The 27,250-nt window shown below is 35.4% G+C and overlaps 1 protein-coding gene across 2 annotated transcripts in view; it reads right to left on the bottom strand.

The window, feature by feature from the left end:
* SUSD6 (sushi domain containing 6) overlaps positions 1-27,250 on the bottom strand; it is a 107,095-nt gene that overhangs the window by 56,504 nt on the left and 23,341 nt on the right. The window contains exons 1-2 of one of the 2 annotated variants that reach the window (XM_031952810.1): positions 11,374-11,510; positions 10,975-11,159 (exon numbers count right to left, since the gene is read on the bottom strand). In XM_031952810.1, the coding sequence (XP_031808670.1) occupies positions 10,975-11,095 (121 nt within the window). In that variant the 5' untranslated portion in view covers positions 11,096-11,159; positions 11,374-11,510. Of the gene's footprint in view, positions 1-10,974; positions 11,160-11,373; positions 11,511-27,250 lie in introns of those variants that run through there. The other variant, XM_031952811.1, reaches the window with a different exon arrangement.

Below are 27,250 nucleotides of genomic sequence, written 5' to 3'. Positions count from 1 at the left end.
AGGGATTATTGGGCTCCCTGAAAATCATGATGAAAAAAAGAGCGTAGACACTATTTTTCAGGAAAGCATCAAAGAGAACTGCCTAAATAGAATCAGAAGGCAAAATGACCATTAAAAGAATTCATCAAACATAATCTGAAAGAGACCCCAAAATAAAAATTCCAAGGAATATTGTGGTTAAATTTCAGAACTATCAAACTAAGGAAAAAATATTACATACAGCCAGGAAAAAAAAAAAAAAAAAAACAATTCAAATACTGAGGAGATAAGAATCACTCAGGATCTAGCAGCTTCCACCTTAAAGGATCAAAGGGCCTGGAATCTGATATTCTGAAAGGCAAAGGAACTTGGAATGCAGCCAAGAATAAATTACCCAGCTAAGCTGAGCATTTTCTTCCAGGAAAGAAGATGGACATTTAATGAAACACGTGAATTCCATTTATTTCTAATGAAAAAACCAGAGCTAAACAAAAAATGTGACCTCCAAATATAGGACTCAAGACATAAAAAGATAAAAAGAACTCTTGAAAACTGTATTTCTGTTATGTGCATACACAAAGAGTTCATGTATAATTTGATTTTACAATTATAATATTTTTTTAAAAAGAATTAGAAGTGGAAAGGGAATTGTATCAGAAAAAGGGAAAAGTGGAGAGAAAAAAAGGGAAATTACATCTCACAAAGAGGCAAAGGAAATCTATCATATCTGAGGGAATTAAGGGAGGGGGAGGAACATTGTGTGAATTTTATTTGCAGATTTGGTTCAAAGAGAAAATATTAGACATATTTGGTTTATAGAGAAATCTCCCATCACCTCATTGAAAAGTGGGAGAGAAAAAGGGAAAAGGAAAGGAGGAGGGAATACAGAAATAGTAATGGAAAGGTATAAGAAAGGGGTGGGGGGGTGGGGAGGGATTGTAAAGAAGAAGAGCTGCATGAGGTCAGAGAAAACAGGGCAGCCAAAATAATGAAGTTTTAAGAGCGTTTATTACTAGCCAGGATGGATCCCACCAAGACTGGAGGGGTCAGTAATGAGTGTTACTCATTATGGCCTCAGGGCCATATATTTATAGAAAGAAGAGAGAGACATCAAAATGTTTCTTGATACATTTGTCATAATAAAGAAATTTCTATTCTAAACAGGAGGCAAAAAGTTATTACTCTAAGGGTGCCATTCCTAGGCAGCAATAAGCTGTATTTCTTTAAGCTTATCAGGTCGTCAAGGTCTCACGTTTGTCCCAACAGCACATCTTGGGGTGTACAAATACCATCTGCATTTGGGAGTGAAGAACTAGTAATAAACTTCTAACTACAAAGATTCAAGATTAGGTTTCTCAAGATCCCATTTGGGGTGCTTTTCCACTTCAAGACAAGTAGTGCTCATAAATTTAATACTGGGGAGGGGGAGTAAGGGGGAAAAGAATGAGAAAAGTATAATCTGGTGATAATAAGATGGCAGGAAATATAGAATTAGTAGTTTTAACCATACATATGAATGGGATGAACTCTTCTATAAAGCGGAGGCAGATGGCAGACTGGATCAAAGCCAGAATCCTACAATATATTATTTACAGTAAACACATTTAAAGCAGGGTGAGGCATACAGAATAAAGGTAAAGGGCTGGAGCAGAATTTATTATGCTTCAGGTGAAGTAAAAAAAAAAAAAAAAAAACAGGGGTAGTCATCCTTATCTCAGACCAAGTAAAAGCAAAAATTGATCTAATTAAAAGTGATAAGGAAGGAAACTATATCTTGCTAAAGAGTACTATAGACAATGAAGCAATATCAATAATAAACATATATGCACCAAGTGGTATAGCATCTAAATTCCTAAAGGAGAAGTTAAGAGAGCTGCAAGAAGAAATGGACAGCAAAATTATAATAGAAGGAGATCTCAACCTTGCACTCTCAGAATTAGATAAATCACACCACAAAACAAATAAGAAAGACATTAAAGAAGTAAATAATTAGAAAAGTTAGGTATAATAGATCTTTGGAGAAAACCAAATGGAGACAGAAAGAAGTACACTTTTTTCTTAGCAGTTCATGGAAACTATACAAAAAAATGACCATATAATTAGGACATAAAGATCTCAAAAGTAAATGCAGAAAGGCAGAAATAGTAATTGCATTCTTTTCAGATCATGATGCAATAAAAGCTTCATTCAACAAAAGGCCAGAGGAAAATAGACCAAAAAGTAGTTGGAAATTAAATAATCTCATCCTAAAGAATGAATGAGTGAAACAGCAAATCATAGACACAATAATTTCATCCAAGAGAATGATAACAATGAGACAACATACCAAAATTTGTGGTATGCAGCCAAGGTGGTAATAAGGGAAAATTTTATATCTCTAGAGGCATTTATGCATTATTGCATAAAACAGAGAAAGAGAAGATCAATGAATTGGGCTTGCAACTAAAAAAGCTAGAAAAAAGAGCAAATTAAAAACACCCAATCAAATACTAAACTTCTAAATTCTAAAATTCTAAAATTAAAAGGAGAAATTAATAAAACTGAAAGTTAAATGGATGACTACCTTCAAAAATATAGGCTGTCCAGATTAACAGAGAAAGTAAATTGCTTAAATAGTCCCATTTTAGAAAAGGAAATAGAACAAGCTATTAATCAACTCTCTAAGAAAAAATCCCAAGGACCAGATGGATTTACATGTGAATTCTACCAAACATTTAAAGAAAAATTAACTCCAATGTTATATAAACTATTTGAAAAAAATAAAAAACGAAGGACTCCTACCAAATTCCTTTTATGACACAGACATGGCACTGATACCTAAACCAAGCAGGATGAAAACAGAGAAAGAAAATTATAGACCCATCTCCCTAATGAATATTGATGTAAAAATCTTAAATAAAATATTAGAAAAGATATTATAGCAAGTTATCACCAGGATAATATATTATGACTAAGTAGGATTTATACCAGGAATGCAGGGCTGGGTCAATATTAGGAAAACTATTAGCATAATTGACTATATCAATAATCAAATTAACAAAAACCATATGATCACCTCAATAGATGCAGAAAAAGCATTTGATAAAATCCAACATCTATTCCTATTAAAAACACCAGAGATTATAGAAATAAATGAGCTTTTCCTTAAAACAGTCAGTAGCATCTATTTAAAACCTCATTAAGCACCATATGTAATGGGGATAAACTGGAACCATTCCCAATAAGATCAGGAGAGAAACAAGGTTGCCCACTATCACCATTACTATTCAATATTGTATTAGAAATGCTAGCTTCAGCAAAAAGAGCTGAGAAAGAGATTAAAGGAATTAGAGGAGGTAATGAGGAAACCAAATTATCACAATTTGCAAGTGAAATGATGGTATACTTAGAGAATCCCAGAGATTCTATTAAAAAGTTATCAGAAATAATCCACAACTTTAGTAAAGTTGCAGGATACAAAATAAATCCACATAAATTATCAGCATTCTTATATATGACTAACAAAATCCAACAGCTAGAGATACAAAGAGAAATTCCATTTAAAATAACTGCCAATAGTATAAAATATTTAGGAATCTATCTGCCAAGGGAAAGTCAGGAACTATATGAGCAAAACTACAAAACACTTTCCACACAAATAAAGACAAATCTAACTAATTGGAAAAATATTAAGTGCTCTTGGATAGGCCGAGCAAATATAATAAAGATGACAATACTACTTAAACTAATCTATTTATTTAGTGCTATACCAATCAAACTCCCAAAAAACTATTTTAATGACGTAGAAAAAATAACAACAAAATTCATCTGGAACTAATGAAAAAAAAAAAAATCAAATGAAGGTAGTCTAGCTGTACCAGATCTAAAACTATATTATAAAGCAACAGTCACCAAAACAATTTGGTATTGGCTAAGAAACACTACTGGCTATTCCACTGAATAGATTAGGTTCACAGGACAAAATAGTTAATAATTATGATAACCTAGTATTTGATAAACCCAAAGACACCAGCTTTTTGACTGTTTGACAAAAACTGCTGGGAAATTGGAAATTAGTATGGCAGAAACTAGGCACTGACCCACACTTAACATCATACACCAAGATAAGGTCAAAATGGGTTCATGAACCAGGCATAAAGAATGAGACTACAAATAAACTAAAAGAGCATAGGACAGTTTACCTTTCAGACCTGTGGAGGAGGAAGGAATTTGTGACCAAAGACGAACTAGAGATCATTATTGCTCATAAAATAGAAAATTTTGATTACATCAAGTTAAAAAGGTTTTGTACAAACAAAACTACTGCAGACAAGATTAGAAGGGAAGCAATAAACTGGGAAAACACTTTTACAGTCAAAGGTTTTGATAAGGGCCTTATTTCCAAAATATATAGAGAACTGACTCTAAATTTCTAAGAAATCAAGCCATCCTCCAATTGATAAATGGTCAAAGGATATGAACAGACAATTTTCAGATGAAGAAATTGAAATTATTTCTAGCCATATGAAAAGATGCTCCAAATCATTATTGATCAGAGAAATGAAAATTAAGACCACTCATGTGATACTACTACACACCTCTCAGATTGGCTAGGATGATATTGGCTGAATGTTGGAGGGGATGTGGGAAAACTGGGACACTGATACACTGTTGGTGGAATTGTGAATACATCCAACCATTCTGGAGAGCAACTTGGAACTATGCTCAAAAAGTGATCAAACTTGATCAATTCTGATGGACATGGTCCTCTTCAACACAATGAAATGAACCAAATCAGTTCTAATAGAGCAGTAATGAAGTGAACTAGCTATACCCAGCAAAAAAAAAAAAACTATGGGAAATGAATGTGGACAACAACATAGAATTTCCACTCTTTCTGTTATTATTTGCTTGCATTTTTGTTTTCCTTCTCAGGTTATTTTTACCTTATTTCTAAATCCTATTTTTCTTGTGAAGCAAGATAACTGTATAAATATATTGCATTTAACATATTTTTTAACATATTTAAAATGTATTGGTATACCTGCCATTTAGGGGAAGGGGTGAGGGGAAAGAGGGGAAAAGTTGAACAGAAGGTTTTGCAAGGGTCAATGCTGAAAAATTATCCATGCATATGTCTTGTAAATAAAAAGCTATTAAAAAAAAAACCCACAGTGGAAAAGAAAACTTTTGGAATAGGTTATCATTTCATCAAGCATAAGTAAATTCTAGCACAAAATACAAAATATTGGATTGAATCTAAAAATATATATATCCAAAAGTGGATTACTTCTGGTTGCAGTCTATGAAATAAATGGAATGCAAGAAAAGAATAAATCACCTCCATGGGTTATATTAAGCTTAAACTCAGCCAAAAATATATTGAAAGTGTTGAACAACAACAACAAAAAATACAATTAGTCCTGTAAGGAAAGCTATATAATGTATACCATCCAGCATCAGTAAATTGATAGTTAACATCAACTTTTTAAAATACTGCCAATGCTGCTGCTGTTTAAGATTTATATAGTCTTTCTAGTTAACAGATATCTTCCACCAATTTTTATTAGTTGGTTAATCATAATATCAGTTTTAAAGAACCTAGGGATTGTTATTTCCATTTTATAGACAACAATACATAGAAGCAAAGGATCAGTCTTAGTCACACAAAGTCCTTTCAACATTGAACAGTTGGTTGGAGAGACGGAAGAAGAAATTGGGGATATGGGAATTGTCACTGCTCACCTTGGTTATAAGAGAGTAAATCTTGTTGCTATCTTTTGTTTTTATATAGACTTCATTTAAAAATATCTCTTTCCATCTTTCTCTACCCAGCAGGTTTTCCTCTATAAAAATAATTTTATAAAGAACAAAAAACTCTCCAGCAATACCAACTAAAATATCAACTAAGACAGAGTACGTGGAATATCCTATTATAAAGGTCCAGCTCTGGAAAAGAGGGAAAAATGTAGGGTTTTGACTTTTTTTTTTAAACATAGCATATATGATCTTCTAGTGGTTTCAAATTCACGTAGAAATGGATCTCTCCAGCCCCATACTGACTTAGAAAACCACAAAATAATGTTATCTAGGTTGTATTATACTTTTATTATTTTGTTCAACATTTCCAATTACATTTTAATCCAGAGTTTTATGGGCTGAAGCAGTCCTGAGTCAATTTGATATCGCTGTTCCAGGTCATTTGGTAAAACTTAAGAAATAAAACAAATATTTTCTAGCTTTCCATCATTTCAAAGACCAAGTTTTCTTAATATTCTTATCTATGTCTGCTAAAAGGTCTGCTCAGTAATTAGCTAAACAATAATACTAATATCTAATATTTCAATTAATATAATTCTAATGCCCAGGAAAGATAGCCTTATATAAAGAGAAGATGGTAAAATTAAAATATTTCTGTAACTTGAGAGACAACAATCCTATCCTCTTCTAATGTAGCTTATCCATTCCAATCTTTAGGTGTCCAATTTGTAAGTATAGTAATTGCTAAAGTGTGTGTTCCTGAAGAACATTCTTTCATGGAGCCATCATAACTAAATACCTGCTTAACTATGTAGAAGCATGCTTTGTACATATATGAAACATGTGTAAGCAAGTAAATGCACTGTTTATATTTTAGACTAGGTATTGAAACTAAGACAGGGCACTCCAATTTTTAAACTATAACATTACAGGAATGGGAATTATGAAAGGAAAAGGAAAGTAAGGTGGAGAAAAAAAGGACTTTTTCTAATGAAATTATTTTTTCTCAAAAGTTTGCACATCTGATACCCTTTGATCCAGCAATGTTTCTACTGGGCTTATATCCCAAAGAGATTTTAAAGAAAGGAAAGGGTCCTATGTGCATGAATGTTTGTGGCAGCCCGCTTTGTAGCGGCCAGAAATTGGAAACTGAGTGGATGCCCATCAACTGGAGAATGGCTGAATAAATTGTGGTATATGAACATTATGGAATATTATTGTTCTGTAAGAAATGACCAAAAGATGATTTCAGACAGGCCTGGAGAGACTTACATGAACTAATGCTGAGTGAAATGAGCAGGACCAGAAGATCATTATATACTTCAACAACAATACTATATGATGATCAATTCTGATGGATGTGGCTCTCTTCAACAATGAGATGAACTAAATCAGTTCCAATGGAGCAGTAATGAATTGAAACAGCTACACCCAGGGAAAGAACTCTGGGAGATGACTATGAACCATTACACAGAATTCCCAATTCCTATATTTTTGTCCGCCTGCATTTTTTATTTCCTTCACAGGCTAATAGTATACTATTTCAAAGTCTGATTCTCTTTGTACAGCAAAATAACTCTTTGGACATGTATATTTATATTGTATTTAATTTATACTTTAACATATTTAACATGTATTGGTCAACCTGCCATCTGAGGGAGGAGATGAGGGGAAGGAGAGGAAAAATTGGAACAAAAGGTTTGGCAATTGTTAATGCTGTAAAATTGCTCATGCATATAACTTGTAAATAAAAAAAGTATTAAAAAAAAATTTGCACATCTGGATCTCAGTTTCTCTGAAACTCTTGGCCATGACCCTCATGGAAGACATGTCATTACAGGTGTCTCTCCTAGATTTAGGCTAAGGAATTAATTCTCTCCTGTCCCCTAGAATAATCTCCTTCTGGGTGTATAAGATGTTGGGTGTTGGATAAGGGAAAGAAGACTGGCTGCAAAACAATGGTTCTGAGAAGCAGTGAAATTCCTCGATTCACAGACATTCTGTTCTACCATATTGTCTAGATATCTATCTCTGTGTGTGTATGTGCTTATATTTGTATTATGGGAAGGACAGGGAGGAGAGAGGGAAATGGGGAGGGAGGGAAGAGAGAGAAGGTGGGAGAGATAAAAAGAGGATGAGAGACACAGAGAGAAACAGAGAATGAAGACAGAGAGGAAAGAGAAAGGGAAAAGGGGAGAGGGGAGGTGGGGAATGGAGGTAAGCTAAGAACTGAGGAAGGTAAAATTTGAAGTTTTTCTTTTTTCTCTCCCCTCATCTCCCCCTTCTCAGTCTCCCTCCCTTCCTCATTGGTTTAGAGCTCTGAGTCTTTCAGACTTTAGGAAGAAAGTAAAGAAGCTGTGAACAGTGAGAAAAGGGTGGGGTGAAGTCAAGACTGGAAGGGATAGCCAGGGCAAAGATGAGATGAGTCACAGCCAAAGCCTGGCAGTTGAGCAGAGGGAGAAGACTGCCCAGTGCTGGTAATGCTCAGTAATGCTGATAACATGCCCAGACAAGTCTCCCATACTGTGGTTAGAAAAAAAAAAGAGTACGGCAATGATTTAAGCTTATTTTACTACGCTTGCGATTTCACTGATATAGAGAACTTCTGATTAAAACTACAATAACCAAAAAAAACCCAAAATTAAGCCAGGCACTGAATAATAAAGGCCATCTTGGCTCAGGAGAGAAGTGGCAGAGAAGTGGGGATTAAGGATGCTGAATGCTGCATACACTGTCAGATGAGATCATTCACCGTTGGTTGATTTTGAGCAATTATTTTTCTTTGTTACATGGGAAAGGTTACCTGGTTATATTAGTATATCTGGAAATGAGATGATTAAAACGAGCAATAAAACTTATTTTGAACAACAACAAAAAAAGGCAATTTGGTCTAGAGGGAAAATTCAATCAATCAACAAGCATCTATTATGTGCCTACTATATGTCAGGTACTGGGTTAGGTGAGAGAGATGCAAGTAAACAAGTAACCCAAATCTTTGTCCTCAAGAATCTTACATTCTATTGGGTAGGGAGAATAGATATTTACAGATAAGTAAATATGGGATATATATAAAAAATAAACACAACGATTGGAAATAAGGTACTAACAACTAGAGTAAAAGCTTCTAGAAAGAGACTGCACTTTAAAGATCCTAAGGGGCAAAAGTCACAAAAAGCACATTCCACATATAGAAGATAATCTGTAAAAGCTCAAAAGTGAGACAGAGAGAATATAGTTTAGCCAGAGCAGAGTGTGTGAGGGACAGAAGTGCATAATGAGCCTAGAAAGGTATCTGCCTGGAGCCAGATAATGAAGGGATTTACCAAACAGGAAGATTATTTTATCCTATAGGCAAGAGGAAAGTGGGAGGTAGGCACTGAAAATTCCTGGGCAGGAGAGTGACAGTCAGATCTAAGCTTTGGAGATATCTATCCGGCAGCTGGGAGGGGTATCCGAGTTCTAATTCTGACTGAAAGCATTTACCTGGGTGAAATCAACTCCAATGGTTTAACACTTTGTAAAGATTCCAACAACCCTTTGAGTTTTAGTTTTCTTATCTGTAAAATAAGGTTTGACTACATGACTGCTAGGCCTTCAAGTTCTAAAAATTTAGGATTTCATAAATCTTAAAACTCAGAGGACTAGTTCTAAACTGTAGCACTAATTTTAGATCCAAAATTAAAAATTTTTGTATTGAAATATGTTTCCAAAACACTGTTCCACTCCTTATGAAGATTCTGTGCTTTGTTTACCAAATAATTTGCTTTTCATAAGGTTAGTAAGGTCAAATTTCCTTCCACACCCTAAAATATTCCATAGTATCACAGAAACATGGAACACAGTGTAGTCAACTCTTCTAGAAACAAATATATTAGGTATTCTTCATATTTGGATCACATACAAATATGGAGAAAATAGGTGGCTCAGAGAGGCGAGACAAATGTTGGCCAATGAAGGAAGAAATGCTGAGAGGCAAGAACTCTCTGACAACTCTGGACTAAAATCTGACGATGTGTGATGTGAACGTGGGATAAGAGATGTTCCAGGACATTATTAAGCAGCCCAAATGAGCCCAATGAGAAGGCACTGGGCCTTCTCCTCCTCTACTTATTCTCAATAAGCACATCTTTTTTTTCATATATGGAAAGAACTTTTATTTCACTCATAAGAAAATGCGTGTGTATAGGTGCCTGATACTCAAAAATTGTTGTCTGAGATCTATATTCCTCACTCATACTTTCATTATTCTGCCCCATTTCTAGTTTCTAAAATCCCTGGCAATCTTACCTGCTGACATCATCTAAGAACCTCAGGGCCACAAGGCCTAAGTACCGTTAGGACCTCTGGGCTTTCCCATAAATCCTACAGTTAAGTCTTTTATGTACTGTCTCTTCCAATTAGAGTATGAGAACCTTGAAAGCAGGGACTGTCTAGCCTTTTCTGTTTGTGTCCCTGGGCATATCAGAATGGTTCATACTTAAATTATTCAATACAAATTTTTAACTTTATAATTTAAGAAACTGAAGCTCAAAGCAATAAAGATATTTGTCCAAAGTCACAGAGATAATTAATAGCAAATCTGAGACAAGAACTGTCTATTAAGGTAGAAAGTGAGGGAAAACAAGAAAAAGGCATGAGTTGCAGCATATCCAACAGTAAGGGAGACAAGGAGGAGGGACAATATCAGGATTCCTTCAATTTCCCATACAGTCTGGCTTTCTATTAATCTTCTCTGCTTACACATTCATGGTCAAAGGACAAGAATGGATAGTTCTCAAACATTTTGGTCTCAGGAAGCTTTTGATTCTCTAAAGAGTTTCTGTTGATATAGGTTATATATCTAGTGAGATTTACTATGTTAGAAATTTAAATATTTTAGTATTGTTATGAAAATAGCTTTGATCTCAAAAGTCAAATGCCTAAAAAGATCTTGGGGACACCTGGACAACATGATTTGAGAATCACTGAGAAACTTCCTCTTTGCCATGACAAGGGGGCTGACTAAAAAACCTTTAAAATCTTTTCCAAACCTAAATCTAAAATGCCATGTTATGATAAAAAAAAAAAAAAAAAAAAAAAAAAAAAAAAAAAAAAGACCTTCCAAAAACCATATTCCCAGGACACTGTAAAAAGAACACGCTCTGATAATCTATTGTTCTTAGGGGGTGATGAGTCTTCTACTCATCTGCAACCATCTAATATTTTGACATTATATCTTCTCAGGATACAGGAAACAATCAAAAGAGAGGTACTTACCTGAAGCAATTCCATTTCCAAAGAAAGTGCTAATAATTATGAATGGAAGAAACAATCCATGTCCTAAGGAGGTAAATGGTGAGGCTGAGCTGCTCTTTGGTGTTATCCTGCCATAGCACATCTTTTATCCGTCCAAGTTTGAAAGAAAAAGGGGAAATAAACCTGCCAGCCAGGTACAAATCCACCTACAAAAAAATGCATAAAAAACTTCAGGAAAGGACCAAAGAGAAGCTCTTTATTAACTTGATTAATGAAGGAATCCTACCAACTAGATTCACTCCTTTCAGTTGAGGAAAGTAATATCTAGCTTCTCTTTGGCTTGAGAGGATGGCAGCAAAAAGCCTCCAGCACACATAGACAGATTTTTGAAAGAGGATAGGGAGGCAGGAATTATCTCACCTTGAAATCTCTCAAGCAGAGTTGAGCTTTAAGAAAAGATCCAATTTTGCCCCACAAGTCATGGAGGCTCTGGGCGAAGAAGGGAAGAAGCAGCTGACGACAAGAAGACTGATGTCTGAATCAGTGAGTCAAGTTTTTCCTTTGTCACATGCACACTGTATGAGTTCGACTTAGGGAAGAAAATAGGAACAAATTTAATGGGAATAAAAGCAACTCTAGAAATACTGTCTTGAAAAGAAATGTATCCCTGAGATGCTTGAACAAGCCTAATCACTCACAGTTCTGACTGCATCTGTGAATTTCAAAAATGAAACAATGAACGAGTTCATCACACACACCTGCAACCCAGGATATTATAGCCAATCACGTTTTGAGACACCTTTCTAAAAAACAACAACCCAGCAATTCACTTTGAGCAAAATAGTCATGGTGCTCACAAACAGAGGAAGTTATTACACAAAAAGAAGGTGAAAAGATAGTGAATGGGTGCCCTTCTGTGAGTGTGGGGGTGGGTGGGTGGAGGTAAATTCTCCACTGTTATCTTCTTATCCCAAATACCCTCCAAAGCTCCCTTTTTCAAAAAACCTTAATAGAATCCCATTAGCAATTTTTATTTTTTATTAATTCAGTGCTTTTTAAACAGAATTTAAAACAACTTTTAGAAATCTGGGGGGTTTACTCATATAGGGAAACAGTCCAAAACTAAATTTAGTGCTCAAGAGGACTCTAGGGTCTAGCAAATCAATAAGTGTGTTGTGCAGCTTTTCTGTTGAGAATCATAGCTTTAGAGTTAGCAAAGATCTAAGGAGCCATTTGGTCTAATCTCTAACCCTCATTTTACAAATAAGGAAACTGAGGTCAAATATTATGTTTTTGTTTACTCAAGTATATAATGTAAAAAAATTATATGATTCAGACAATTTACAATAGTAAAGTCCTCATACAGGACGTATATATTTCCTCTTTTAATTCAAACCCAGTTCTATGGGCTCCCAACACAGCCAGTCACTGAAATACAAAGACTAGATACTGTGCTGGGAATACTAAATCAGACCTGATTTGAAACTGATATATAGCAGTATCAGATCTTAAGTTATACTAAAAGCAATAAGCATCAAAACCAATCATAACTATTTGGTACTTCTTAAAACAAAACAAAACAGAGATCACTGGAACAGATTAGGCAAAGAAATCCCAGAAGAAACAGGACATATAGCAGTGTTCAATCAATAAACCCAAGAATTCTAACCATTTCATAAGTGCTCCCTACTCAATAAAAACTGCTGAAGAAATTAGGCTTAGACCAATACCTGATATCATATACTACAATCCACTTCAAATAGCTAAAAGATCTAGCTTTTAAAGGCCCTAGGAACAAATTAGAGGAAGAGAAAAAGGATTAAACATCTTTTGCAACTACGTATAAAGGAAGTTTTGTTGACCAAAAAAGGAATAAGGAAAATCAGATGAGATATCAACTATATAAAATTGAAAAGGATTTTCACAAACAAGTCAATGTAGTTAAAGAATTAGAAGGAAAACAGCTGAGGGGAGAGAGAGAGAGGAAAGAGAAATCTCTGCAGCATATTTCTCTTGGATAAAGATCTGATATGCAAGATAGAGAAAACTGATACATTGAAAAGAAAATTGATAAGAACAAAAGCCATTTGAACAGACGTGTGTTTTTTAAAAGAAGGCAAACTATTAACAAATTAACAAAAATGCTCCAAATCACTAATAATAAGAAAAATTAAAATTAAAACAGCTTTGAGGTTTCGTCTCACATCCATTAGGTTAAAGAAAAATGACAATTGTTGGAAGACAGTGCCTTATTTGTGGAGTCAATCTTTCTGGAACTGCACACAAAGAAGTCACTAAAATGAATGTATACCCTTTGACACAATGATACTCCTACTAGGCTTGTGCCCTATAGAAAAAGGGAAAGAATCCATATCACAAAAATATTCATAGAAGCATTTTTTGCTGTATCAAAGAACTAGAAATAAAATGGGTACCCATCAATTGGGAAATAATTTGTAGCATATGAATGTAATAGAAAATTACCGAACTCTAAGAAATAACAAAAGAGATAGATTCTAACAAACCTGGGAAGATTTGTAGGAACTTATTCAGAGTGAAGTAAAAACCAGAAAAGTTTATAAATACAACACTGTAGAAGAAAATAACTAAGAAAGATATATAATCAATGAAAAACCAATTATAACTATAGAAAACTGATAACTGATCATGCTTTCTACCTCTTGATAGATGAACTAAAGTTGCAGAATGAAATACACATTTTTTTTAAATAGCCAATACATATGACTATATTTGGAGGGTTTTTTAGGAGGAAAAGAGGGGATAGGGGCACAGTAATAATAATACCAAAAAAATTAGAAAAAAAATATCAATATATTTAAGAAATGCATAGAAGAAAGCAAAGGGAAGTTCCCAATAGCATAAAGAAAGGCAAGCCTGGTAGTGTTGGATCTATCATTTTAAATTTAATATATACTTTAATAATCAAGATACAATATAAAGACCCATGTACATAAAAAGATTCATGTTGTCATATATATGTATATGTATATATAATATATGCATAAACATGTATTCCTTTTTTTCTGTTTTGTCTAAGGACAAAATATGTTCATGTTTGTCAAATTGATAATAACAACACTTTTTATATGAGGGAAGGAGAGGTTGGACTAGATTATCTATCAGGTCTCCTCCAGATCTAAATCTATGATTTATATTTTCTCCTCCCTCCCTTCCTTAATCACCAAGGCTATTGAGAAAAGACCCTTGTAAACTGCAAAAGACCATATGAAGATATGCCTATTGTTGTTATGAAGTTAAGGTTAACCTGCTATTTTTTTATGTTTCTGTTTTTTTAACTTCCAGATTAGCCAAAGTTTTGCTTTAAGGTAAAGGACAGTATCAGTCTCAAAGTAACTCATAATTAGAACTTCAGCATTGTGCTTTGGAAGTCTTCAGGGCTATAGTTTTCTAAAACCAACTACAAGAATCTCATTTTCTCCACAAGGCAAAGATTTATTCACCATTAAATATTTCCCAAATGGATGCCCTCAGACACTATAGGGGGTATAGGTTATAGGCAGATTAGAACTAAAGTTTTGCTTCAGTTGTGAGTTAGTATTGTAACTGAACAGAGGGTAATCATATTACTTCTTTTCTTTTGAATAGGGAAGAAGGTTCCCTCAATGCCAAGGCCTGTAAGGCAGGGATACAAATAAATATATTCAAGTGAGGATGTAGTAACTATATATAGGGGATCTCAAAAGTCTTCGTGCAATTTTAAGATTTTGAGTTTTTAAAAAGCTTAGTAGCTATTTAAGCTTTAATGGTTTTGAGACATCACCTTGCTGACAAAGGTCCATATAATCAAAACTACAGTATTTCCAGTGACAACGTATGGCTGTGTGAATAGAATTAAAAGAAAAGCTGAGTGCTACAGAACCAGCACTTTTGAATTGTGTTGCTGGAGAAGACTTTTGAGAGTCTCTTAGAAACTGAAGCCTAAATAACTTGGCTACATAAGGAGAAGATGGGACGCACTGAAAAAGATCCCGATGTTGGAAAAGATTGAAGATAAAAGGAAAAGATGGCACATGATGAAATGAATAGAGAGTGTCATGGAAGCAATGAAAATAAGCTTATATAAACTTTGGGATATAGTGGAGGATAGAAGAGCCTGGTACACTATGGTCCATAAAGTCACAAAATAGAATACAATTGAACAAGAGCTTTAAACTTCACAAAGCCTTCACCTACATGTCGTGATTCTTTCTGGCTCTAATACGGACTCTGCCGCTAATTCTGGCTATGTGTATTTGAACGAATCACTTGACCTCTTAAAATAGGAAATCTCTGAGGACAACCTTGGCAAAGTGAAGATGATATGTTAGAGAATGGAAGATCTAGGTTCCAGTCCTACTTGTCATTACTAGCCATGGGCAAAACACTTAGCATCTCAGGGCTTAAAGTTTCCTCATTCAGAAAAATGGGTATTTTCTGACAAGTATTATCAAACTTATCAAAGTCATAACTAAGGATGTCAACGTCACAATAACTAAGGTGGTGTATGATGAACACTCTGGACTAACTTTTTTTGAACTTCCCAGAAGTGGCCTCTAGGTGTCCAAAGAACTACACTAACAACCTTCCAAGTGAATTGGTGGGCATTTTGTGCTGACTTGTAGAATTATAAAAAAAGAAACTCAAATAAAAATCTACATAATGCACTTTGTAAATCTTCAAGCATTATTATAAATATTATTGTTATTACATGCATAACCCAGACAATAGGAATGCTTAAAAAGTATTTTTCCTGAAATGTTAACAATATGACTGGAAGAAGGAAGAACAGATTTATTTTCTTTGTTTGAGAAATGTAACTACCATATTCAGGAAATCCCACTCTAGTGTCTTTACATCTGAGCGAAATGACTTTTAGAGGCCTCACTTTCCTAATCTATCAGCGCACTTGAATAAGACCCTCCCTATGGAGTATTCCTCAAATGCTTTCCAAAAATAGCACCTATATAACAACAAAAAACTCACATGTATATTTATTTGGGTTTATCCATAGTCATTACCTTTTCCTCTCTCCCTCACCCATAAACTGGGGAAGCTCTGGAGAGAATGAAAGGAAATTAAGGGGTAGTGAAAAGAAAAAAGAAAAAAAAAAAAAAACAACAGGGAGAAAAAAGAACCATTAAGTGGTTGAATGAAATTTGTCTATTAAAAATATTTTTTAAAAAATTAAAAATATTACCCAGACTTTTGAAACATTAGCTACAGAAATGCAGAAAAGAATCCCAAATTCAGATTAAAAGATGTGTTCCAACCCCAAATCTAAATGGTCTAAAATAAATCACACCTTTCAGGGTTGTGGTTTCCTCACATGTAAAGTGAGTAGGATATCTGTGGCTCTGTAGAGTAGGAAGAACACTGAATTTTAAAAGATTTGAATATTGTATTTATCTATGTGACCTTGGTGAAATTATAACTCCTCTAAGCCTTCAGTTTGGGATCCTGGACATTTTCAGAATCATACTATTGTGATGGGGCAAAGGAAAAAAAAAATTAAAAGGAGATATGCAACATTTCTATGAGAAGTAAAGTTTATAGAGCAGCTGATATGCTACAAAGTGCTTCATTGATCTTGTCCACAATACCATAGTAGGGTAAAGAGCTCCCTGTGCATTTCTTATATATTTTCATTGCCTTTAAAACTCAAGTTCTATGTTGCAATTATTTCCCTAGGAGTGTCTGCAGCTATTGTCTGGCAAAGGACTAGAGTTAACCTATCTGGTCCCTTCCATTCATCACTTTCTGGATCTCTCCACATTACCTGGAGATTATCTAAAGATAGTAGAGCTGCTCGCACTGGACACTGCCCTTCTGGTGGGTTATAAAACCTGTCTGCTGGAGCCAGTGCATCTTTATCAAAAATTTAAAAATTAATGGTATAGAGAACTAAATTTAAAAGTTCTCTAGGGTTTCCCATGGCTCCCCGTTTCTTTTGTTTTTGGAGGAGTGTGTTAATGTCTCTGTTTCTTCTTTCCATGATTGCCTGACCTTGAGGATTAAAGGGTATGCCAGTGGTATATAAAATCTTATACTGTGCACGTGTTCAAAATGTCTAGAAGTATATGCAGGTCCATTATCTGTTTTTATTTCTTGTGGCACACCCATAATTGCAAATGTGTTGATAAAATGATATTGGAATCCTTACAAACTGTTAAGTCATTAGAATTGATAGACAATAATTATCTAATTTCGCATGGTTCAGTATGATTGATCTGATCCTACAAGCAGATGTTATGGGCCAGAACTTGAAACAAGTACTAAGTGGAATTGAGGAGACAATGTTTAAATCTAGTTTAGCATTGATTTAATCATACAACAAATAATGGTTTCCCAGTGATATAATGATTGGTGTGTACACAGTGAATAGCATATAAGCAAGAAGCTCTCAGGGTCAAAGAGCACTCTGAGAGATACAGAAGCCCACAATTCCACTCTCCGAGGTGAAGTCAGATTCATTCCATCTTCCACCTTTGTGCTGGCTGGAGGCTGAAGAAAGCAGAGGCAAAGAACAAGCTGCAAGAGCTCTTGGAACCAAGCAGAGAAATAGGCCTCTAAGAAAGCTAACCGGGCCCAAGGAAAGAGATAAGAAATAAATATTTGGTTTCAACTAGCTGTATTTGGAGTGATTATTACTCTGAACTGAAACTAAGGCTGCCTTCAGAAAACCTCCCCAAGAAACCTGCTCCCAGAAAGAACCATTATATTTTAAAGAAGAGAACATCAAATTTTGGGGCCCTGAATGTGGGACTGATAGGACTCTGATCTCGGTGGAAAAGCCTCTGATCCTGATACAGTGGAAAAGTCTCCTCAACCCAGAAATTAGAGCGAGTACAACAAAGAAATTTTGTTAAAAGAGTTAAAGTAGAATTTCAGCTAAAATGGGACTGATGTTTAGAAAACAGCCTTCTGTTTCTGTTCAAGGAAAATGTTTAGAGAGCATTGTCATTTCATTGTTTATGAAAAGCCAAGGTTTGATTATAATTTTGCAGATCACTGAACTTTTAGCAACTGTAAAGCACATATGTCCTTGTTTCTCTATGGAAAAAGAATTGGATCTAGGAGTGGAAATTAGTAGGAGAGGATCTTTGTCAATTCTACAATAAAAATGGACCTGACTCAATTTCCAAAGATATACTTAATACATATAATTTAATATAACTGGCTTTAAGAAATTTTATACGTGTTAGAATAAGGGAAAAGAAAAGGCATTAATTACGGCAAAAAATGCATACCCTGTGATCGAAGAGCTTGACTCTTCAGGTCAAAAAGGGAATTTTAATTTGGAAAAAATTAAAGATTTGAAAAAGGGTTGCACTCTTTATGGGGCTACATCATCTTATATTAAGATGTTACTAGATAATTTGTCTTATGAAATCTTAAACCCGAATGATTGGAAATCCATAGCTAGAACATGTTTAGAACCTGGACAAAACTTGTGGCTTTCAGAGTATCATAAATTATGTAGGATGCAAGCCCAACGCAACAGGCATTGCTTCTATCAATTCCACTGAGTTATCACCTTGTTTCAAGTTCTGGTCCATAACATCTGCTTGTAGGATCAGATCAATCATACTGAACCATGCTAAATTAGATAATTATTGTCTATCAATTCTAATGACTTAACAGTTTGTAAGGATTCCAACAGATAATCTCCAAGATTTTTTCCAATTTTCCTTGTATCAAGGAGATACTTGAATCCATCTTTTGTTACACTCACCAAAGGTATGTATCAAAAGTGAAAGTCTGGCCACTTCTCTCCCCATTCAAAACCCTAATCACCTTTAGGAAAAACTATAGATTCCTAGCTTTTAAAGATCTTTATAAACCTTTCTCCAACTTCCCTTTTCAGCCTTATCACACACTTCTTCCTTTCCTACATTTGTATTTCTCCTTCTTGGAATATATTCCTTCTCTTTCCATCTTTCAAGATCCATACTCTTCTTCAAGACCAAATTCAACAACTTAAGTTGTGACATATGATTATAATGGACTATAATTTTGCTATAAGAAATGATGAACAGGATGCTTTCAGAAAAACCTGGAATTACTTACATAAACTGATGCAAAATGAAAAAAGTAGAAAACCATACACAATAACAATATTTTAAGATGATCAACTGTGAATAACATAGCTATAGCTATTCTCAGCAATACAAAAATTTGAGATAATTCTGAAGGACTCATGATGAAAAATTCTATTTCTCCACAGAGAATTTATGGAATCTGAATACAGATTGAACCAGAATTTTTAATTTTTTTTTTCTTGATCTGTGTTTTCTTTTGCAGCATGACTAATATGGAAATGTTTTGCATGATTGCAAAAGTATAATTTATATTAAATTGCTAGCTGCTCAAGGAGGAGGAGGGGAAGGAAGAAGAGAGAGGATCTGGAATTCAAAAATTTAAAAACAAATGTTAAAACTTTTAGTTTACACATAATTTAGAAAACGGCAGCTAGATGAATCAATAAATAAAGGCTAGATTTGGAATTAGAAAACCTGAATTCAAATTTAGCCTTAGACACATACTAGCTGTATAATCCTGGGCTAGTCACTTAACCTGTTTGCCTTAATCTACTGGAAAAGAAAATGGCAAGCTGTAATGTTCTGGTTAGCTCTCTGTAGGTCCTCTGAATGGGCCTTGGTTTCAGCAGAATAATCACCATACAAGTCCAAAGTCTTTATTATCACCTTCACAATCTGTCTCCTTCTCCTGGAGCTGAGCTAGCTTTCTGGGGGTCCTTCAGATGGGCCTTGGTCTTAGTGGAGAAGTGAAGGAAACAGGACAGCCACCACAAGGGACATTGTCTTTGAGTCTGAGCGTCTGAGCTTCTGAGCTCCAGTGCTCTGTCTTCCCTCTGTCTTCTCTATCTCAGAATCTGTCTCTCCTAGATCTCTTAGCACTTATATACTGTATTATAGGTACATCATCATAGGTGTCAATCTTTAAGAATAGGTGTCAACTTGTAGAACTATACTAAGTATATGTAAACGAGAGAATCATTATCTCAATTCCACTGAGTTAACATCTTGTTGTAGGATTAAATCAATCATATTGAGCCTTAAATATATCTTTTCAGAGTTCCTGCCCTCTACAGCAAGCTACTTCTGTATCTTTGCCATGAAAACCTCATGGACCATGCAATCTATAGGATCATGAAGACTTGGACATGATTGAAGAATTCAAAAACAATTGGAGAAAATTAAAAAAAAAAAAAAAAAAGATTGAGCTCAAGTCCCACCTTCTACATGAAGATTCATCATGTAAAATGTGGGTTCCTTCAGGATAGGGATTATTTTACATCTTCTTTGTATCTCCAAAACCTAGGACAGTACTGGCAGTTAATTGTCTTGGTTGTCCCTGGAACAAGTCTTATAAATATCTCTCTCACTAGCAGAAACAAGGTTGGATGCCGAGATAATGATAAATAGTTTCTGAATAAAGTTTAGAAAACAACACTGCTTTGGCTTAAAAAATACCTTAGTGTTCCCTAAAGGAAGAATCACTTTGTTTACTCTGTTCTCAGGGACACTTTTTCTTTTTTATTGAGGAGGTATTAAAATTTAATCAAAACATTTATGGAGTGCCTTTTATGTGCCCAGCACTGCAGGGGATTATAGGGAAGTATAATGCATCAAAAGTAAAATGGACAGAAGGGAGAACAGTGAAGAGTTTGTGCTAAGGGACAACCTAAACCTAAAAAAAAAAAAAAAAAAAAAAAAAATCCAACAACATAATTTCTCATTCTAGGATATAGATTTTAATTTGAAGGCATTCCATAGCTGTGTGGGAAAAATATTATCTTTTAGGTCAAAAATAGCAAGCTAATCTATATTTTTTACTATCTTTCTGAATTTTCATTTCATTTTCTGAATTTTCACTTCCTGAATTTTGTTCAGCTTGGTGCCATTTTTATATATCTTGGTTTTTAGATATTCAACCTGTGACTGGGAACCTAGACAATTTAAAACAAAATTAAGACAACAAAATTCAAAACTTCCCTACTTTTAGCTAAAACTTGTTGGGATAGAAAGAGAGAAGATAACTTTTCTAAAAATGACCATAAGGCAAGCATGGCAGAGAGAGAAAGAGGGAGAGGAGCATTAAGAAGTGACCTCCTACCCCCACTTCAACTTACTATTCTGCAGAGGTGTGAGGTTCATGTGTAGTTACAATGTATATATTTTCAGACTTTTCAATATATTAATAAGTTTTTCTTTATTTTCTTCCCACCCCCTTTTTATTTTGTATTTAAAAATACCTCTTATACTATGTTATATAGTTCTCCAGAAGAAGAGAGTATACTAGGAGAAATGATGGTGACATTTAAAAAAAATACATCAATTAAAAATATAGATTTAAGAACATTACCAGAGAGAATATGGTAAATTGATGTGAGTTCACCTTTATATATACTCTATATCCCATCCATGGATGGATATCCAAGAAGAAAATGTACACACACACACACACCAAAAAAAAAAAAAAAAAAAAAAAAAAAAAAAATTTCAGATAACTTTAATAGTCATATGATGAAATTATAGATATTTAGAGATCCAGAGTTTCACATATAATCCTTTTCTGTTCTACTTTGTATAATGGAAATGTCCATTTGATATTTACCTCTTTAAAATGCAATTTAAAAGAGAATATAATATTCAGCCCAAGGAAGTGAAATATCCTTCATAGATATATCAAAGTTGTTGTGATTCAACCAATGTGGAAAGCAATATGGATTATGGCCAAAGGACTAGCAAACCCTGCATAACCTTTGATCTAGCAGTATCTTTACTGGGCCTGTATTTCAAAGAGATCATAAAAATGGGGAAAGGACCCACATGTGCAAAAAGGTTTGTAATGTCAAGGAACTAAAAACTAAGTGGATACCCATCAGTTGGAGAACAGCCGAGTAAGTTATGATATATGAATGTTATGGAATATTATTGTTCTATAAGAATTAACCAGCAAGATGATTTCAGAAAGGAGAGACTCATATGAACTGAAGTGAGTAGAACCAAGAGAACATTGTACACAGCAACAAGATTATGCAGTGCTCAATTCTGATGAATGTGATTCTTTTTAGCAGTGAGCTGATTCAGGCCAGTTCCAATAGTCTTGTGATGGAGTCATCTGCACCCATCAGAGAGAGGATTGTGGGGAACGAGTGTGAATCACAACATAGTATTTTCATCTTTTTTGTTGTTGTTTGCTTACTTTTTGCTTCCCTTCTCATTTTTTTCTCCTTTGTGATCTGATTTTTTTTGTGCAGAATGTGGAAATATGTATAGAAGAATTTCACATGTTTAACATATACTGGATTACTTGCTGTCCAAGGAAGGGAGAAAAAAATTTGGAACACAAGGTTTTGCAAGGGTGAATGTTGAAAACTACCTATGCATGTTTTGAAAATTAAAAAAAAAACAACAAAAAAATATATCCAAGTATGCATGGTACTCATTAAGGAACTACCTCTAACATATATCTCCTCATGCAGACAGTATGATTACTGAGGCATAGATCATTTGTTAATTTGGTGAGGATTTAAGAACCTACTAAATGCAAAGCTCGTGGATTATTTGTGACCTCAGGAAAATCAGTTTCTGCATCTATAAAATAAGAGAATTAGATAACACCATATTTAGGTCTCTTTCCAGCTCTAAATCTATGTATAATCCTAAAATCCAAAAGTCATTTCATATGTTTAACCACCACTCAAAGGAGTGGGCATGATACACCTTTGTGTATAAAGTCCACTCAAACTGTGTCATAAGATTATGACTTGAGGAGAAAAATACAAACCAATGGTCAAATGGAATTCTCTTTCTCCAGGTTAATTTTTAATCAGAGTAAGAAAACAAGGTAGGCATTAAGGTGTGCTGCTCTTTCTAATTACTACTCCAACACTTAATCATTCAATAACTTCTGACCAACAGGACATTCATTTTGCCCCTATTTTCTTTTATATCTGTAATAATAATCCTCAAGTACTCACAATGCCTCAGACATTTCTGCAATAGCATGATTCCTACTTTAGGCCTCTGCCAAGAAATGAGCCCCCAAATTGCCCTTTAAATAGGAAATCTGGAACTGAAGCTTCAATTGAAGGCAATGTTGTCACTGCCCCCCAGGCCTAGATTTGGAGTTGAATGAGACTACTTACTGGGAGTGGTCCTGAGACAATTTTCAGCTCAATAGAGATATCTGGTCCAGATCTCCAGCTAAATGAAACCACTAAAGTTTGGGCTAAGTAGGAGTGGTCCTGAACTCAATCTTAATGAAATCACTTAACTGCCCCAAGGTGGTCCCTGGCAGGAGAGTTTCAGGGCTCACCCCAAAAATTAAGGAGTTTCAGGGTTCTCCCATCAAGGTCAGTTTTAATAGGGCTGGGATCCTAGCTGTGCTGAATCTTTGAGGCATATAGTCAAGACTTGGAGTTGTGCTTCTTGGTCATGGAGCCTAGGGAAACTGGGATGGGATAGTTGTGTCTGACATTCAGGTCTGAGATTTTAAGAACTGTATACTGGTGGTTATCTTTAGAGATAATATGGGGCAAGTAGACTGGAAGTTAGAATGGTTCAGTTTGATGATTGGGATCTGAAACCAGCACAATCTGGTTTCAGATCCCACTCAACTTTATTGTTTTGCCTTGATCAAAAGAAGAGAGATTAGGTGATGGAACCCATCTCAGGACCACCCAGCTTATGGAGACAAAAGTCAGCTAAAAATCTGACATGTCTTATATGTAAAGAGCCCTATATTTAAAGTTATAAATTAAGCTCTCCTACATACTCCCTTTTTGATTTTGGGCAAGTCATTGAATAACTTGGGACCCCAATTCTTTCATCTATAAATATAAGGGTCCTTTTCAATTCTAGATTATATCCTGAGCTCCTATGAATTCACATATTAAGTGTCCTCTATGTACATGGCAAACTTTCAGCACAGAGAGCTGTTCTTGGCATCAGACCTGGGTCCATATATTAGCTCTCTGACCCTGGACAAGTCACTTTAACCTCTCACTAAAACTTTAAATTATAGAGTTGCAGTTCCTCATCTGCAGTGAAGTTTCTTTTAGACTGATGAAATCATAGGCCTGATCCTATTGCAGAAATGTCTGAGGCACTGTGAGTACTTGAAGATTATTATTACAGATATAAAAGAAAATAGCCCACTAAGAAGACATTATCTTCTCACCATTAACCCCACTTTATCTCTCTGCCAGGATTTCTCTACATCTCTTGCTTATCTTTCTGCCAGGACTTCTTTGTCAGGACCTTGCCACTGAGGAAGTCAGCCTCCTAAGCAAAAACTGACTTCTCATCCAACAATAAACTTTTTTTTTTTTTTTTAATTTAATAGCCTTTTATTTACAGGATATATACATGGGTAACTTTACAGCATTAACAATTGCCAAAACCTCTTGTTCCAATTTTTCACCTCTTACCCCTCCACCCCCTCCCCTAAATGGCAGGATGACCAGTAGATGTTAAATATATTAAAATATAACTTAGATACACAAACAATAAACTTTCTTTTTGCTAACTTTTCTGGTTCGTGAATTCACGTTGAACCTCTGCACCAACCAAAGAGGCGTTCTCACAACTCTCTGCACTGCCACTAACTGCATCAACCTGATCTTCAAGTGTTGTACCAGAGTTCCCTTTTAATGTGGTGACCCAGTTTCTCCAATTGTCCTAGTTAGTTATTCTGCCTCAGGTTATAACCTTTCACTCTTAATGTTTGATGAGATAAAGGTCTACCTCAGTTGCTCTGCCCCCAAAGCCCAGGTTATAATCATTCCCTCTTAAATGGTTGATCAGATAAAGGTTTTATATCTTTAGGTTATAGACATTCCTTCTTAATGTCTGACAGGATAAAGGTTTATCCATTTTAGATGTCATTAGAATATCAGTAACCTCCCTCCACTGTGTCATCCTAGGGGCTCTAGGTTATCCCCACCCAGGGACCTCCCCCATTGTGTCATTGTTCTTCTTATCCCAAAAAAGGCTTGCCCTCCGAGTACTTCGGGGATGAATTCTTTGAGATTATAGTCTCGGCCAGCCCTGGACCAAGATCCATCTGGTCCCAGCATCTCTCTCCATTTAATAAACTACTGAATTAGTCTCTAATGTCTTGCTTAGTTTCTCTGGCATTACACTAGGAGAAACAATCTCCACAGCAAGTTGAGTTCTAAAAGCTTCTTGCTGAATTTTAGGACTTGATGCCTGCTTTATAAATTGTGACTGCCCTTTAGTGCTAAGCAAGGAAGAGTGTTATCAGACACACCCTCTCCCTCCTCCGCTATTTTCTAGAGGGAAGAATGTCTATTTCCTCTGAACCCTTGGGTTTCTTGGTTTTTTTAAGGTTCAGCCAAAATTCTACCTTTCCCAATCTTCCTTAATTTTAGTACTTTCTAAGATTATCTAAATAAGTGCAATAAACTGTTTAAATGTGGAACTTATTAGATTGTGAACTCCTTGATGATGAGGTCCCACGTAACTCGGCGCAGTTGCAGAGTTGCATCAATACTAGAGTACTGATGAAATTACTTGATGTGGCAGGCAGGGAAGGCCACAGATAAGGAACAATTTAGCCTCATAATCCCACTCTTTATGGAGGTTGTGAGCAGCCTCACTTTACTATATCTGGTCCCAAATTCATGTTACATCAAACCCCTGGAGTTAAATTTCTCCTATAAATCTATACATGGCTCACTCATTCTTGGCTGAACTCCAAGGCACTCTGCCTCAGTGTCTTTCCCTTTCTCCTTCTCCCATGCCATAGGATATCTCTCATCTCATCCCCCATCATGTTTTAGGGTACTAAACTCCTTTCTAGATTTAGCCTGTCAGCTCATGGAGTGTTCCTTCTCCTGGTTAACTGAGTTCTGTAAGGATCCATTAGACAGGCAAGCGCAATTGAGATTTAAGTTCCCCATGTGATTAGAGTTGAGTACTTAGGGACTTCCTTTGTGGGTGGGACCTCCAGCCACAGCGGGAATCATAAAATCTCACTCTGAGATCGGGATGTAATTATCATCGATTGGCTTGTGCCTGTGACCTCATAAATCTCATATAAGCTCGGAGCAGGAAGGAGTCCACTTCTTTTTCCATCTGGAGCTTGGCTTGGGGAGAAATACTAAGAGTGCAGGAGGTTATAGAATGAGGTGAGGTATAAACCACGTGAATAAAGTCTAAGCCTGTCTACCAAAACTCTCAGGTGCTCTGTTGTGCTCAAACTGTGTCCCTATGAGATAGCAGCCAGAGGACTTCTGAGGACCTCAAAACAGGTAAGATTGATATTGTATTTACCAGACCATTGATTAGGCCTAGGAATTGCTTAGTGTTAGTTGAGTGCGAATATGGCTTCAACATTGTTCCAATTGTCCTTCCTTTCCCTCATTAATTGTTAAAAGCCCCTTCCTTGCTAACTATATGCTCTCCAAATTCTATTTCATATTTACCACTCCTGATATTTATTACATATCACTTCATTTTGTCTATAACCTCTTCTCTTAAACAAATCTACTTTTTGCCAAAGAGAATGACCATTATGAATTTTTTGTATAACCAAACCCTAACATTTGGTGCCTATAATTGATGCTATTATAGTGGTCTAGATTCCTGGTGGTCTGGAGGTTAGTGGCTATAAGATTAAGAGTCCCCTTTAAATCGGCCATAGATTTTAAAGAGTGAAAGAATTCACTCATTCCCAAATGTTAGTTGCAAAATCCAAGTAGAAATCAGTTTACCAAGAGACTGACTTCTATAGTGGCAGATCTATGGAAAATGGAGGTTTGCACTGAGAACACAGTTCTCAGTGAACAGAAGGTCCTGGCAGTAAAGAGAGCTGCTAAGATCCATCTGCAAAGACTTTAGTTGATGGAAGCTTATTATATTGGGTGTCTTGGTGTGGGCTGGGACAAGCCCAGATCTCCTACTGGAAGTCTGGAGAGGATATGCCTCAGCCAGGAGGGGCTGGGAATCTGAAAGGAATCACAGATCAATAGGAAATACAGTTTCTTAAAGGGACCCCAACCCACTTCACAATTGGTGAAAAACCTAAACGCATCATTTGGAACTTGAAATTTCTCTCCTAGATAACATTATCTGGTGCTCAAATCTTTGGTCTTATTAAACACTATCACTATCATAGAGCTAAAATTGATCAGCATTTATAGCTTAGCCTTAGGGAAGAGAGGAGGAGATATAGACGTTAAAAAACAGTCTATTAAAATTTCTAATAGTTTGCCTTTATTTAC

The sequence above is a fragment of the Sarcophilus harrisii genome, chromosome 2, assembly GCF_902635505.1.
Source record: "Sarcophilus harrisii chromosome 2, mSarHar1.11, whole genome shotgun sequence".
Classification (NCBI taxonomy): Eukaryota; Metazoa; Chordata; class Mammalia; order Dasyuromorphia; family Dasyuridae; genus Sarcophilus; species Sarcophilus harrisii.
Note: the sequence above shows the minus strand (reverse complement) of the source record. Positions and strands in the feature narration are given on the sequence as shown.